Consider the following 17,470-nt stretch of genomic DNA (forward strand, 5'->3'; position numbering starts at 1 on the left):
AAGGTTGAGATGGATTCACTTTCACTACAGCTTTTAGCTCATCCTTATCCACATGATGGCCTCGGGTCAGCCACATGGCTCATTTTCAAGATTAAAATTGCTGGAACTGAACTTCTCAAACCATCGATGTACTGTGTGTTCATTAGCCACATCTTTCCTAAACACTTCTTTGATATTTTGAGCTGTCTATGCAGCATTGGTTCCACGATGGAACTCATGTTCCACATTGACACGAATTTTTTACTTATCCATGGTTTCATAAAAATTGCTTTTAAAAAAAAATTGAAAGATAATCACAAGCCAAACTGCGTTTGAAAGAATGAGGATGTACCTTCACAATAAAAATAAAACAAGAAGTGTCAAAGTGAAATGTCAGAGATAGCAACTGTCAAACTTAGTACGTAAGGAAATCAGACATTTCATACTTAATAAACTAATATTTGTATTTTGTGAGAAAAAGGGACTTGGAGATACTGAATCAGCAATTAATAATGACCTAGAATTGGTTTTATGGAAAAACTTAGTTGATAATTGGGAACTCAGTATGGATATTTATGTATATAGAAAAGTTTTATTTTAAAAAAGAGAAGATAACCATTTAGAACTTATTTACTAAGTACTTAAATGCCAGGCACCAAAATAAACACTTTATGTGTATTTTATCTTTTAAAAATCTTAATAGTATATCCTCTGCAGTAATAATATCCTCAGTTTATGGATTAGGTAACTGAGGCTTAACCAAGTTGCTTAAGGTTATATAGGCTATGATCCACTTGACTCAAGAGACAGGGTTTTTAATTATTATGTTTTAAGTATTTCTTTTAACACTGTGATAATTTTATCTGCCACATTAGATAGTCCTAACCTTTTTGAATTTAAAGATTATAATTACAATATTCATGGAGAATAAAGTTCTAAGAACTAGAAATTTAAGTGTATAAATATTTAAATTTCTTTAGATCTTCTAGAATTTGAAATTATAGTGTTTTACCCATTATGAAAACATGCTGAGTGAAGATAAAGTAAAATATAAAGTATTGGGGGTGGTTTTTATTTTTTAAATTGTATTGTTCACATACAGTCTCCTTTCTGTCTAGTGAGATAGCCCTTTTAGTCAATTCTGTGAAGAAGATATTTTTGGTAGGGCCATAAAATTTGGGGATTTAGATGTAAATTTGCATTGTACGCATCTCTTTTTTTCCTTTTTTTTTTTTGTGGGGTGGAAAGGGGATAGAAGTGCTCAAAAGTCTGATTGAATTGGCAATTTGTTAAATCTTTTGATTTAGTCTTTGTGGCAAGCCTTTCTGAAATGTATTAATCTAAAATATTTTGATATCTAAGTATAGTAGTGTATATAGTTTTTAAAATTTGGTACTTCAAAGAGTGAAAATTTTAAGAGTGAAGGATTAATTTTGGGTAATATTGTAATAGGAAGAGATACAGTTTCAAGCATACCAGCAGCAGGCTGCGTTCTGAAAATGCAGGTTGTTTTCTCATGATTTCTTTGTCCTCAAAACGAAATTTTTTGAGTTAGGGTGGGGAAGAAGATTAATCTTTGAGACTTCTAATTAGTTGGGATTTTGCTATCCTGTTTTAGTATAGTAAGAAAACCTTCTTAACTGGATTATTAGTTATGATTCTTTGCCAGGATGTATTTTACCTGACTGATAATTTTTAGTCATGTCATAGTTAATTTTTTTCTTGTACTTTTTCTTTTTTGCCTATTTCCCATACAAGTGCTTTTCTTGTTACTGCGAAGCAAGTAAATCAAGTAAGTTAATCTCAGAAAAAAATAGAACGGGGCCCAGTATTCCTGTATCTATGAACCTTGTATTTTTTATTGGCATTTTTTGAGTGCTCACGGTTTGCCAAATCTTGTAAATTCTACACACACACTCTCATGTAGTGAGCACAAAAACTTTTTAGGATAGCTTGTGATTATTAACTCCTGTTTAACACATGAAGAAACTGAGGCATAGAGAGGTAGAATCACTTGCTCATGGATACACAGCTGTTAAGTAATGGAGCGAAGATTTTAACATGGACAGCCTATCTTAAAACTCATGTTCTTAACTATTAGGCTAAACTTTTTCTATGAGTACAATTATAAGACTTTTAGACTTAGAGTGAATAAAGAAAAATATGTGATTGAGAGAGGGAATTGTCATAACAAGGAAGTTGACACTAAATTGCTAGTTCTATATACTATGATAAAGGCTATTACTACTGTGATTACTATTCATCTTACACTTTTAGTTGGTAATTATTAATATCATTATTAGAGCCATGATTAACAACAGCTAATATTTTCAGAGCACTTATGTGCTTGTCATTTTGCTAAGTGCTTTATATAGATTATCTATCTCCTATTCCTCATAATGACCCTCTGAGGTAAGTACTAATTTCCCCATTTCATAGATAAAGAAATTTAGACTAGGAGATGTTGTGTAATATATTCAAGGTCACATGCTAGTAAGATTGAAACCCAGCCAGTTTTATGTCAGAATCTGTGTTTTTTACCTTTATGGCATACTGCCTCCCATTGGTTGTTTAGATAAGACTCACTGAATAGTGTGGAAAAAGATAAATCAATTCCAAGGAAAGCAGATTGTATAGTCCTTTTTTTTTTCCCTTGAAGTGAAAATTTTGTTTTCAATTTAACAAGGAAAAGCTGCGTGTGTGTGTGTGTGTGTGTGTGTGTATGTGACGCACACATACATTTCTTTAGTTGATTAAATTCTTACACAGTAAAATTTGTGATCATGGCAAATGGGTATGGTAGTCTCATTTTTATTATTGATAGTCACTAATACTGTCAGAATGGATAGTGGAATTTTTAAAGAATTAGCATATGAAAGACAATACATATCATGAAAAGACTGAACATAATTTGGAATCACTGTAGGATTCTGTACTACCGCAGGCATGTTTATGGAATTTGATTTTCATTATGCCATTGATGTAAGGAAGTGCTACTCTAGCTGTTTCTGTTTGGGCAAATTCTTAGTTATGTGGTTCTTATATATATATATTCGGGGGAAGAAGATAAATTGGAAGATTAATTTACAAGAAGTAATATTTTAAAGAAATGATAGTCTGCTCCAAGGAAAAGTTAGGTATATTTTAATATTTATGATATTGAAATAGAATTTACGTAGTAGCCTTGTGTCAATGTGGTTAAAGATTGTGCCCTAAATTTCATAAATTAATTTTGTTTTTATCTAATTATGTTTGAGAATGAAGAGATTTCTTACTGCATTCCTGTTTCCATTTGGAAAATATAGGAATGTTTACATTGATTTTTATACTTTGGCATGGTAGGAAGTTAGGTGATATTTGCAAAGTAGTTTGAATTTGAGCTGAAGTTAAAAAGTCATTCAATAATTATTTATTTTTATTCTCGGCTACCGTTTCTTTTTAAGGTATGTAAAATTTCACTGATGGTTTTGCTCCTGTTTTTATAGCTGCATGTAGTCTGTATTTTCCTTCTTTCTAGTATTATTTTAAGTTGGTTTAGAAAGAGCACCAAGAAACTGACATGGTTGTACACGTACACAGTAGTATTTAAATATATATGAATAGTATAAACTCTATAAATATATTGTATACTAAAATGCGCTACTTAGAATACCTTTAAAATTGTAGCACCATACAGTTCTAATCTTGTTTTGTTATTCATAGTCTGCAGTGCATAAATTTTCTACTGAAACGTATGTCATAGCTTGACAATCATTGTTTACACGTAATTTTCTCTCTTTCTATTACAATGCTTCCCCAGCAAGGACAAGTTTGGAAGGTTTGCAAAGCTTTTCACCTTCCCTCTGCCCGCTTGCCCGCTTTCAGATCAGTTTCATGTTTCATAACTTCTCTTTCTGCAATCCACAACATAGCCATAGTAAACAGTGGAAAAACATTAAATTGCAATACTGTATTTCCGCACACATGGCAGACAGATATAACTTTTCAAAGGACACATCCTTTTTAAAATGCAGTAAAAAGAAGCTAAATAGGAATGTTAAACAATTTTAGTAATTCCCTAAGAAATAACATCTCACTAGCAAGCAGTTAATTAAATGTTACATAATGAAACAGTGAACAGTATTCAAGATTATATTCTGTATTGCTAATAGTATAGGTAAAAAGTTCTTTCTGATGATATACCTTACATTTGTATAGTGCTTTACAGTTTACTACAGAGAGTGCTGTACTGCTGATGTGGTCAAAATGTAAACATTTCCATTTGTTCTGTGATTATGAGATATAGAATAGATGTAGATTCATTGTTTGAAGTACTGCTGGTATGATGGCAAACAGTGGTTGTAACTCAGATATTCAGAAGATCAGGCAGCACACTTTAGCACTATAAAGATAGTTTTAGCAGCTTCCAGTTCTTTTGAACTAGGGCTCTTGTATTAAAATGTTTAAAGTGAATGAGGAAAACATTTTGGAAAAGACATTTAAACATAAGATTTTATTTTATAACACTTAAAAGCAAGTCTAGTACTCTACTGAATATTTTAATTCTGTAATAATTATTATTAGCTTCAGATGAATACAATCCTACCTCAAATCAAGAATTTTTTTTTCTTTTTCTTTTTTTTGTAGGTTTGAGCTTTTTCCTTCACTGCTGTTCTGCGCTAACTGCTTTGAAACTTTCCATGCATTTTTTTCAGTAGAAGAACATCTCTGTACTGTCTCCCATTGCATATTTCAGCTGTGACAATCCCTGCACTTTGCCTATTCATTTTATCACCTGCTCACCAAACAATAAATATCTTTAATTTCTAATTGCAGATTTGCTATTCTTGATTTTAGAAGAAGGATGCATTTCACCTTTTTTTTTTTTTATTACTGTTGTTTTATAGGCATGTGGAGACCCCAAGGCAAAACCATCCTACCTTATTGACAAAAACCTGGAATCTGCTGTGAAATTCATAGTCAGAAAATTTCCTGCTGTAGAAACCCGTAACAACAATGTAAGTCATCTAAATTTTTGTATTACTTAATTTTGGCCATCTTTTGGAAAAGCAGTGGTCAGCATAGTGCTTGTATTAGCTCTAATTCTTTATATTTTGATATACAGATTATGTACATTGATTAGGGGTTTTAGAGACAGTATTCTTCTCTGAAGAAAAAATAACTCAGCTACATTGCCATTTGATAGTAATTTTATTACAGAAAATATAAGATCTTAATTTCTTGTACACTTACTCCCTTTCAAGTTGTAATAAAAGATAATACTCTTATTATCCTACTTATTATATACTTATTACATATTCCATGTATTTTTGTGACTACTTGGAGTGTTTTTGTAGTCATAAACTTCCTTTTGAAGTTAGTAAATGTCTTCGTAGAACTTTTATTGTTTTTAGTAATTAGCTGTGTTTAATTTTAAAATATATTTGTTTCTCTAGTATTTTGATTACTGTCAAAGCCATTTCTGAAAATTAAATAACATAAAAACGTGATAGTGTTAGGATCTTTATTATCCCCATATTACTTTTCATGTGGGAAAGTTTTTTCTCAGTACATTGAAATATAGTCATATTCAGAGTTTTCCTGGTATGTTTACATTTCTTTGTAATAATAACTTCTATGAATAATTTTAGAAAATTAGAGTTATTTTTTGCCTTATGACCTTTTTAAAATATATGTTGTTGACTTGGAATCTTTCTGCATGTCATTTCTTTTCAGTTTTTTTCTCTGATATTTCCCTGTTACAATCCTTGCTGTCTCTTTGCTTTATGTACAAATTTAGTCTAGAAATTTCCCCTCACATATGATCTCTTGACTTTTGAGAAGCTCTGTTTAAAAGACATATTGTCATCTTTTTGTTTTCTCAAATCATGTTTATTCTTTGAAGATTCATATTTAGGCTGTTGATACCACTTTTACTTGAAAACATTTTAATATAGAAGGGAAATACTAGACAGAATTAGTAAAAATAAGTAAAATGTTTTTTAAAGTATTTTTTTCTTAAAAAAAGTCTGTAATTTTTGGGCATACAGATTAGAGGTCTTAGTTTCATAAAAGATTGGTGTTTTATAATTGATGTATTAAAGCATCATAGTTAGTTCCTGATTACGAAATAGATGATTCAAAGCTTGCACTTCTTAACACTATTATTTGTGTTGAGAACTCTTTTTTAGTTGTTGACATTAATTGACTAACTCATCTGAGATTATACACTCACTGTAAATGAGAGATTTTATATGAAAATCTGTTTTATATTTTATTTCATATACACTTCTTTTTCTTATGGCTCATAATCTCCTGACATGAGCTCTTCTGAGAATCTTTGAAGTTTAATCTCTATATGTGTTTGTGTGTAAATTTACGTGTGAGAATAAGCATAGTTCCTGAATATTAGATCTTTTCATAGAAAATTAGCAAGACCTGGTTAAATATATCTTCACTGTTTCATAGCAGTAAAATTTTCTGGTAAAGGCCAATTAAGAATCTTTGCTGTTCTTGATATGCTTAGCAAACTGATAATAATGCTGTTGTTTTTTGTTTTTAAATAGTTTTACTCCTCTTTTCAACTATTGAAATACAAAATTGATATTTTTAATAACAGCTTTGAGATATAATTCACATACCATAAAATTCACCCATTTAAAGTGTACAATTCAGTGGTTTTTAGTATATTCACGGAGTTGTGCATCCAATATCACAGTCAATTTTAGAACATTTTTATCACCCCTAAAAGAAACCCTGTGCCCATTAGCAGTCACTTCTGATTTCCTGCCAACACCCCTGACTTAGGCAAACACTAATCTACTTTCTGTCTATATGTCTATTCTGAAGATTTCATATAAAATAAATCATATAATATTCTGTGACTGGCTTTTGTCATTTAGCATAATGTTTTCAAGGTATATCCAAGATGTAGAATGTATCAATACTTATATTTCTTTTTATTGACATATAATATTTCATTGTATGAATATAATTTTGTATTTTATTTATCCATTCATGAGTTGATGGAGGTTTGGGTTGTTTCTGCTTTTTTGGCTATCATGAATAATGCTATTATGAACATTTGTGTCAAGTTTTTTGTGGATATATGTTTTCATTTCTCTTAGTTTACACACACACACACACACACACACACACACTCTCCCCCACCCCTAGGAGTAGAATTGCTGGGTCATATGGTAATTCTATGTTCAACCTATAAAATTAGTTGTATAATGTTGTTGAAGTTACGACTGCTTGTAGCATTTGCTCTGATTGTTTTGTTTGCAAGGCATGAGTTTTGACACACGGCCTTCACAACTATTCTGTGTAATGCTATTCTGTTGTTTTTCACCTGCTGAAGTACTGTGTACTGGCTATTTGTGAAGTTTTGTGATAGTAGTTTTGATCTGGGCCTGCTTAAATTTTGGTGAGAGATTCCTGGCCATCTTGGGTTAGGAAATGAGAACTGAGGAGTTCAGTTTCATTATTTTTTTAACTCTATAGAATTAGTTAATAGAGGTTTAAAGACTGTAAAAGATAGTAGCATTGGGGGTTGATAGGGGAGGTTGCAGATTTCTGTCTATTAAGTGTACTGTAGAAATGATATTGATATCATGGTCTTTTTTTTTTTTTTCCTTCTTGTTCTTTGGGTCATTATATAAATATGTGATGCAGAGCATGCTTACTTTATTTCAGAGATTGAGGTTAGTAGTATTTCTACTCTGATTCCTGTCTCACAAGTACCACTTGTCCCCAATTTCAGAAAAAGCAGTTACAAAATGAGAGATCATTTCTGGTGAAAATTCAACAAAATGTTTTTTGGAAGTTTCTAAAGTAGATTCTTACAAAAAGGCTCATGTTATTTTGCAACCAAAAAATTGTTGATTTGTTTGTTTCTTTAATAACTTCCCTTGCCCCCATACTTTTTAATCCCATTAGAAGCCTTGAGCACATAGCTATCTGGTGTACAACAACGGAGGGCACAGCTGACAGCAGGATTGGTAAATAACATGGCTTCAACAGTGATGATGTTGGACTCTGTTGAGTCATTTTTACTGTCTTGTTCGGGCCCCCTGGTGACTAGTTATAAACTTTTATGCTCCCAATTTTGGATTAGGGAAAATCTGGGACCAAGGAATGAGATTTCTTTTGCTTTGTTTTGTTTTGTTTTTTTCAGTCTGTATTGTGATGTTGAACTAAATACCCATATGCTTCAAAGCAGGCTGATTAAATAAAATTCAAAATGAATAAAAGCCATGCCAGTTTTATACTTATAGCAGTCACTTATTGTCTAACATGTGCCAGGTTATGTGTTTTAATGGATTTCCTCAATTTTAAATTAAGCAAAGCATTTCTGACCTGAGAGTATATAATTTATCTATAATATGATAGCTTCTTACTATTTTGAAAGTATAACCGTCAAACGGAATTTGTTTCTCATAGATTTCTTACAAGTGCATAGAGGGGAATCTGTTATTTCACTGCATGAAGGAAACCGTAGAGACTCCTTTCTTATTTTATTAACAGGTAAACATTATTTTGTCAAGGAAATTCTGAAAACAAGTGTTCAGGAATATGTTAAAACTTTTCTTTCTAATTTTTTTTACAAAATTTTTTAAACTTAATTTTCTTCTCTTTTTTCCTGTGTTGTATTTACATCTAAAAGGTAGTTAGTGTTTCTTTTGAAACAGTAAAAATGTTATCTGGCATAAGATTGTTATTATGGAATTTGCTTATTATATATTTTAGTATAAAATTTTAGGTTTGATTCTCAAATTAATAAGTAAATGATATAAATTACCATCCTATGTATGTTGAATTAGATGTTGGAGTCCCTAAGAATAAGGACATTGATAGTGAGTAGAGTGCCACAAGAGTGATAAAAGGATTCTAGACTAGGACACAGGCCATTGTCGAAATAAAATTATTTATGTTTTCAAACTAAGTTAGAAAAATACTTTATGCTGTAGATTTTATCTCCTTTCAAGGAACACGGTATTATAAGATCTTATGTAAAAATTATATTTTTTTATTTAAGTAGCTTATAAAGTCACTCCAGGAAAGATAAAATAAAGCAACTCTTAAGTGTCATAATCAGCAGTAGAGTTGGTTCAGAGGCATAGTGTTAGAGTCTGTTTTTAAACACTATTTTGTCTCTGGTGCCTGGCATATAAGAGACACTAAATGCATGTTTGATGAATGAATTAATCTATTTAATACACTTGGCCAGCTTTTACTTGTATTCAAACATTGTCTTATTAGATTTATATTAGGACTTGAACTTACTGACACTTTTTTAAAGTTATTGAGCTAATTTTAGCTAAAAAATAGTATTTCATGATAGAGCTATGCAAATACATCTCATTTGTGATCTTACTGAAAGTAACTCAGAAAAAAACAAGAGTCCCAGCTTCTAAAAACATAAATGTGTTTTAGGGATGCGGTGGTAGAATTGAGGATGAGTGTAGGAAGGCCCTAGATACAGGCATTGTGGTTTGGTAAGGAGTTAGAAGGAAATGGTAAGGAAACGTAATTCCTTTTGAGCCAGTTTTTAAGAGAGCGTTCCTTGTCTTGTGGCTTCCATTAAGATAGTAACATACTGGTTGAGAGGATGGACTTTGGAGTCAATAAACCAGAATTTGAGTTCTGGTCTTTCCACTTACTAGCCGAATGATTTTGGGCAAATCATTTACCATCTTAAGGCGTCATTGTTCTTATCTCTAAAATGGTAATGCCTGTCTCGAGGAGCAGTTCAGTATCTCTTGAAGCACTTAGTACAGTGTGTGACAAATTACTTCTGAAGATTGGAATCTGTTATTTATGTTACCTCTTTGACTTTTTAGTCTACTTCACTGGTTTTTCTTCTGGCTACCCTTTGAATTCAGGTATTTCTAAATGACATTTTCCCTCCTTGCAGTAAATCATGTGTGAAGACATTTACTTCCTTAGCTTCAACTAAGTGAATATACCATCTGTTACCTTCTGTGCTCTAGATCTGAATTCCAGCTACTCTTTGTTTGGACAACTCTACAATTAAACAGCAAAGTTTGTAACCAATATTGAACATGTGATTATCTTCCTCCATTTTGTATCTCTTTTGTGTTCCCTCCCTTGAACCATCACCATCTACTTGATTAATTAAACTAGAACCTTCAGAATCCCCTTTGGCTTTTTTTTTTTTTTTTGAGACAGGGTCTTGCTTTGTCACCCAGGCTGGAGTGCAGTAGTGCAATCATAGCTCACTGCAGCCTCAAACTCCTAGGCTCTAGCAATCCTCCTGCCTCAGCCTCCTGAGTAGCTAGGACCGTCACACCCAGCTAATTTTTGTTGTTTGTAGAGACAGGGTCTTGCTATTTTGCCCAGGCTGGTTGAACTCCTGGCTTCAAGCTATCCTCTCACCTGGCCTCCCAAAGTGCTGTGATTACAGGCATGAGCCACTGTGCTGGCCCTCTTTGACTTTTATAAAACATCAAGCTGGTCATTTAGGGCTTGTCAGTTTCACTACTATAATGTCATTTGAATTTATCCCCTTCAGATCTATGTCTCCTGCTGGAACAAATGCTGAGATAACTTAAGCATTGATTTTCATGCCTCCCAATGGCTCCTCTTATTGCCCTCCCTTCCTCTCTCACTCTGGCCTCCACCAAGGGAAGCAGAACAAAACAAAAAACAGTCTCTTCCTCTGTGATAACTCATATCTCTGTCTTCTTGAACCATGCACTCATCTTTAAATCCCTGTTGACTGGGATGTAGTAGGGCAACAAGTAAGACTTTGGTATAAAAGGAATCATGTTTCTGTAGGATACCATAACTGAGAGTTATGGCAGTCTACTTCATTATGAATAAATATATCTATGTATAGATTCTAATGGAAATTTGAAGGAATATTTGGGCTTGACCAATTAGACATTGTCAAAATTTAAAGAATTTTAATACAATGAGAATTAACTGAAGTGTCCGTATTCTTTTGAAAAGGTATCATCAATATTCACTTGTGTGTGTGTGTGTGTGTGTGTGTGTGTTTGTGTTTTTTTTTTTTTTTTTTTTTTTTTTTGAGACAGAGTGTCGCTTTGTTGCCCTGGGTAGAGTGAGTGCCGTGGCGTCAGCCTAGCTCACAGCAACCTCAAACTCCTGGGCTCAAGCAATCCTACTGCCTCAGCCTCCCGAGTAGCTGGGACTACAGGCATGCGCCACCATGCCCGGCTAATTTTTTCTATATATATTTTAGTTGGCCAGATAATTTCTTTCTATTTTTAGTAGAGACGGGGTCTCGCTCTTGCTCAGGCTGGTCTCGAACTCCTGACCTCCAGCGATCCACCCGCCTTGGCCTCCCAGAGTGCTAGGATTACAGGTGTGAGCCACCGCGCCCGGCCTAATATTCACTTGTTAATGTCTCTTCCACATGTCAAAGTCTTTAATTCTATCGTGAATAAACAGAATAAATAAAAGAACCCCTTATTAGAAGATAGAGGTAAGCCTTGCTTTGATATATTTGGAAAGTAATTGAAATAGTTCAGATGCTGACAGGGAATTGCGTCAGCACTGATGACCTACCTAAACTGGTTTAAATTTTTTATTTTTACCAAAAGAACATAAATACATACATGGTAATGAATCAAATAGTCTGGAAGAATTTAGGGTGAAAAGTGAGTATCTTCTAGTCTGCTCTTTCCCACCCACGTCATATTCCTCAGACGGAACTTCTGTTTTTAATACTATTATAGGTTACTGCCAGAACTATAACAAATGTGCTCATTCCCTTATATCTTCATTTACCAACTTCAGACAATGTCTGTTCCTTGCCACAAAAGAGGATTTAGGTCACTCAATTTCCTGCCCCTTACTTACCTTTTCTCCTCTTCCCAGTGTTTGATAGTTTTTGTTAATATTTTTATATCCTGGGTTACTTCCTTTTTACATAAATAATATACTTACAGTTCTCTATTTTTACATCTTCACCCTTGATTATTGTCCTTTTATTTGTATGATGTCAAATTTGTTAATGCTGCCTTTTGGTTATGTAATTATACAGTGTTCTGGGATTGCATTATATGTTGATTCTAAAAATTAAAAATTAGTAAAGACTTGATTGCTCAGTTTGCTTCATTTCATTGTTACACTTTGGATTTTAAGGTGGATAAAATATTTGGTATCAAAGTGAAATGTATCTCCCTTCCTAAATTGTCAGTTCCTTAAAATGATTTTATAAAAGTTTAATGTGTTTCATAAATTAGAGTTATGTGTCTTTATGGTGTTCTTAAATTTATCTAGCCTAATAATCATACCACCTTTGTGTAATTTTTTTTTTTTTTCTGGAGCCCACTCTCCCTAACCCTCTGTCTTCTAACTTTAGTCTGAATGGTTGTAGCCTACTGTGTAGCTTAAACACCATTGTCCTCAGTGTAATGGTTTTAACTGAGCTTTCACACTGAGTTTTCATGAGTTTGAAAATCCTCTAAAATTGAGTACAGAATTTGTGTATGAATGAATTTTCAGCTTTTTTCGTATTCTCAAAGGTGGTTCTTATGCTCCCCAAACAAATCTATGTTAAAATACCTTCCTTCCTATTCTCTTCATGTAACTACATGTGCTTTCAAAACATTATTTTGTGAATCTTGTGCACTGTATATTTCAGTCATGCTAAATTACGTTCATAACCTCTTCCACTCAAAAGTGCTTTCTGCTTTTCCTGGAAATGAGACTGCCAATAACATTATTTTGGGGTTTATAGCATAGCCTCCAGGTAAATGCATTCCTGGCATCTGCAGTCATTTTTCTGTTTTCTTCAAATTTTCTAAAGTTATATCTTACCTCTAGTGACAGTTTTTCAGCTTTCTTTCAAACAGTTGTTAGTCTCTTTGGCTGCAGTGGTGGTTATGATGCCCTTCATAGTAGCAGAGGACATTATTAATACTTAATCATCTGTTGACCTTTAACTTTTGTTTCCTTGGTCATTTCTTTGGGGACTTTAGCCACTTTTAGCCTTGTACCTTTTGAGTACCTTTAGCATGGGATCTTATTGTTTCTGCATGGCGAGTCCAAGTACTGCCTTTTGTCAGATTTAAGTTATTTGCCAAGATCCAAAATAAGAGACAGTAGAAGAAGCTACAATAGAGTAAATTAACAGATGTTGCAAAATACTTATTTTCCTTTGTTCTTCTTCCTAGTACTCATCTTGTGTTAAATATGAACATCAATGGTCTTTGGTCAAGAGCATGCAGGATAGTATACTGTGTTCACATTATCTAGTGTAGGATATAATGTAGAACATGAGGAACATGTATTTAATTGCCTTTTTGCTAAGAAGTGTTTTATTTTTTGAGAGTTTGTGTATATGTTCATAGAACAAATAGCCCTATTTTGCCTCTGGGCTTTGTTTATGCTGTTTTTATGATCTGGAACATCTCTCTCATATTCTTTTATTAGGCCGACTTCTACTCGTCTTTCAGGTCTGTGCTTAGATGTCACTATTCAGAGATACTTTCCCTGACCCTTTCAAATTAGGTTAAGTGCTGCATATATGTGTTTCCATAGTACTCTCCACTGGTCATTTATTTATTTAAATCATTTACTGTGTGCCTTCTGTGAGCCAGGTACTATTCTGGGAGAGGGGGAACCAGCAGTGAACAAATAGTTGAAGTCTCTATTCTTATGGAGCTTATGTTCTGCTGAACAGAGATAATAAATGAATAAGAATATAGTGCCAGGTAAAGAGTTCTAGGAAGAACAAAGCAGGGTAAATGAGTAAGAGTGTAATGGCTAGGAGATGCCAATTTACTTAGGATGACCAGGGAAGACCTTACAAAGAAGGAGGCATTAGGGCAGAGGTGTGAAGATATGAAGGAATGAGTTTAGCCAGGGGTGGTGCCTTCTGTGCTGAAGGAATAGCAGCTCCAAAGGGTGCATGCCTGGCATGTTTATGTAATAGGGAGGAGGCCATTAGGAATGTGATAGATGATTGAGGGGGACATGAGATCAGAGTGGTTATAAGGGATAGGCAGATCATATAGGGCTTTCTAGGCCATAGTAAGGACTTTAGCTAATTACCCCATGTGAGTTAAAATGCCATTGGAGGAGAGTAGCAGTGAAATGAAGTGATATGAATGTCATTACTATGGCTGCTGGGTTGAGAATAGCCTGCAGGAGAATAAAGGTAAAAAGGAGACTAGTTATGAAATTTGCAGTCATTGAGATTGAGAGCTGATGGTGGCTTGGATGGTGGCTAGGGTGGTTGAGGTGAGAAATGTTCAGATTCTGAATATATTTTGAATACAGAGTCTACAGTATTTTTTGATAAATTTGGTGTGGGGTATATGAGACAATGAGAAATAAGACCTCAAGGTTTTTAGCTTGACCAAATCTCAGGTTTTACTGGGGTGAGGAATGAGGAAGCAAGAGGAACAGGTGTGAGGTGGAAGTGTGGTGTGGGTAATACCCAACAGCTCATTATTAGACATACTAAGTTTGAGAGACCTACTAGAAATCCCAGTGGAGATGTTGAGTAGCCAACTGTATATATGAATACAGAGCTCCGGCTAGGGTTGAGAGTTAAGTTGAAGAAGATTGTTGAGGGTTTTAAGAGAGGAGAAGGAGTGGAATAATTATTAAAGAGAGTAGGAAAGTGAATTGACATTAAAAATAGAGTAGTGTTACTACTCAATTCTGGTTAATGATCATGAAATTAGATTGAGATTAAGTCAGCATAGGTGTATATTTTCTCCTACTGTAGGTTTTATTAGGCAATTATGATAGGAAGAGAGAAGGATAAGGGATAATTATAATGATGGGCCATTTAAAATTAAGATGAATGAGAAAGGAAGTGGGACATGAGAGGGTGAGTGACAGTAAAAAGATGGTAGAGTGAATGGAATTGGTGGGGGCAGGGTGTTAGAGGTTTTAACTGGGAATTATTCTCCCATTAATGCCACCTCCTTTCCAGATCTCCCAAGAAAAACAGATGTCCAAAAAAGGCCAGAGAGAAGCTGAGCTAGCTTAAATGTAAACTTTATTCCTGTTTGTGGGCTTGCCAATTGAGGAAACTTCCGATCAGCTGTCTTTCACTCTTTCAATAATGTATTCATGTACCAAAAATAATCCATGGGTGCCCTCTCAGTTCTGGGCTCGCCTTTAACTTCCCCCATTGTGCTCAGCATTCTCACCACTCTTGGAAGCTCTGACCTTTCTTATTGTGGTCTTTATCATATTATTTTTTAAGTTTTATTTTTATTTTTACCACTTCATGTTATTACCAGTTGATGAGGGCCTTTGTCTTGAAGGGAATGTGATAACTCATCATTGTATTGATAGTTTTTCACCATCTTTGAATGTTCTACTTAGAAGTTGTGGTATAATCAGCTTTTAAAACTAGATTTTGACCTTAAAAAATTTAAGTGAGAATTCCCTATACACTTATACACATCCCTCACTAGACTATAAGCTTATTTAGGGCCTGGTCAGTGCTTTATTCATATTTTATCCGCTCTTCCCGCATTGCCTGACAATATAATAGGTTGGGATATGTGTTGGTTAAATGAATAATATGTTATTACAGTAATTCTTCACTTATCTGGAAGTCACTTTTCATATTACTTGCCTCTCTGAATCATATCTGAGAGCTAGGAAGGAATCAATTCCACTCCTAGTAATCTTCCCAAGAGAAATGAAAATACATCCACCCAAACACATGTTCATAGCAGCATTCATTATTCATATTAGTCCCACATTGGAAACAATTCAAATGCCTATCAGCTGGTAATGAATAAATTACCAGTATAGAAAATGTGGTATATACATTCAACAGAATGCTATTCAGCAATTAAAAGGAACAAACTACTGATACATGCTGCAACGTGTATGATAAGTGAAAGAAGCCAGATTAAAAGGCTGCATGTTGTGTTATCCTGTTTTATAGGAAATGTCCAGAAAAGGCAAGTTTATTGAGACAGAAAACAGATCAGTAGTTGCCTAAGACTGAGGGTAGGATCAGGATTAACTATAAATGGGCACAGGGGAACTTTTTGGAATGATGGAAATGTTCTAGAGCTGGATAGGGTGAGTGGTTTCACAATTCCATAAGTTTACTAAAATGTTTGAATTGTTCACTTACGATAGGTGAATTTTATGGTATGTAAACTGTACCTCAATAAAGCTGTAAAAAACTAGAATAAATGAAGTTTATTCAGAGCAAAGCTTTTTGGTTCTCCTATGACCAAGCTTGTTGAGTTAGTTAGGCAAAATTGTAACAAGTGTATTTTATAACACAGTGCATTATAAAAGATACTCTCATCAGGAGCAAATGGTAATTGGCAGAAAGAGAAATAAAAACTTTTTTTTTTTTGAGACAGAGTCTCACTCTGTTGCCCAGGCTAGAGTGCCATGGCGTCAGCCTAGCTCACAGCAACTTCAAACTCCTGGGCTCAAGCCATCCTCCTGCCTCAGCCTCCCGAGTAGGTGGGACTACAGGCACACGCCACCATGCCCGGCTAATTTTTTCTATATATATTTTTAGTTGTCCATATAATTTCTTTCTATTTTTAGTAGAAACGGGGTCTCTCTCTCTTGCTCAGGCTGGTCTCAAACTCCTGAGCTCAAACAATCTGCCCACCCCGGCCTCCCAGAGTGCTAGGATTATAGGCGTGAGCCACCGCGCCCAGCCTCGAGAAATAACTTTTAAGACTTTAAAAAGTACAACAGGCAAGGGCCATTTAATGGCCCTTGTCAGATTACCTTGCACATGTCAATAGCATCTGAGCCATATTGACATAAATAGCTCAGTATAATTATCAATTATAATAATGACATCTAATCAGTAAGAAAAGCCTGGTTTACATCTGGTGTACTCAGGTTTTGAAAGCAGGGTATCACATGTTTGAAAGATTTCTAAAAATTATTAAAACTGAATATAAAGAGACTGGCTTATTTTATTTCTATTTGTAATGCAAAATGGTACCATTAAATGAGGTAAATTGTATTATCATTAATAAAATGTATCTTTTATACAAAAATGTTACCCCGGACCAACATATACTAGGGCATATAATTAGTAATTTTCTAGTGCTGATGATAAAATTAATTTCATCAGTTTGCTTTAACTTGACCATCTTAAATTTCCAAGATTTTTAGCTGAGGCAAATTAATGTGCTCAGTAGTGAAATAGAGGTTATTTTTAATTTGTGTTCCTGAACTTTGTATTAATCATCATTTCAGTTACCTTTGCTGCATAACCGACCTCTTCAGAACTTAGTGGCTTAAAACAACAGCAGCTTGTTATGACTCTGTGTGTTGCCTGGGCAGTTCCTTTGCTGGTTTCACCAGTTCAGGTTATAGCTGCATTTAGTTGGTGCATTCTGGGGTGTGGGATCTGGGACAGCAGGGCTGCTGAGCCTCTCTCTGTGTAATATAAGTAATCTCACACTTCTTCACGTACAGCACTTAAGGACAATGTTCCAAAAGAGCAACATCAGAAGCTGTGGAGCCTCGTAAGCCCTCGTCTTAGAATTGACACAGTGTC

General features: G+C 34.2%; 1 protein-coding gene across 2 annotated transcripts in view; it reads left to right on the top strand.

Moving 5' to 3' along the window:
* The window catches only part of NCKAP1 (NCK associated protein 1), a 98,818-nt gene that overhangs the window by 11,612 nt on the left and 69,736 nt on the right, over positions 1-17,470 (top strand). The window contains exons 2-3 of one of the 2 annotated variants that reach the window (XM_069491772.1): positions 3,779-3,796; positions 4,866-4,976. In XM_069491772.1, coding sequence (XP_069347873.1) covers positions 3,779-3,796; positions 4,866-4,976 — 129 coding nt within the window. The remainder of the gene's footprint in view (positions 1-3,778; positions 3,797-4,865; positions 4,977-17,470) is intronic. The other variant, XM_069491864.1, reaches the window with a different exon arrangement.

The sequence above is a fragment of the Eulemur rufifrons genome, chromosome 1 (assembly GCF_041146395.1).
Source record: "Eulemur rufifrons isolate Redbay chromosome 1, OSU_ERuf_1, whole genome shotgun sequence".
In the NCBI taxonomy this organism is placed as follows: Eukaryota; Metazoa; Chordata; class Mammalia; order Primates; family Lemuridae; genus Eulemur; species Eulemur rufifrons.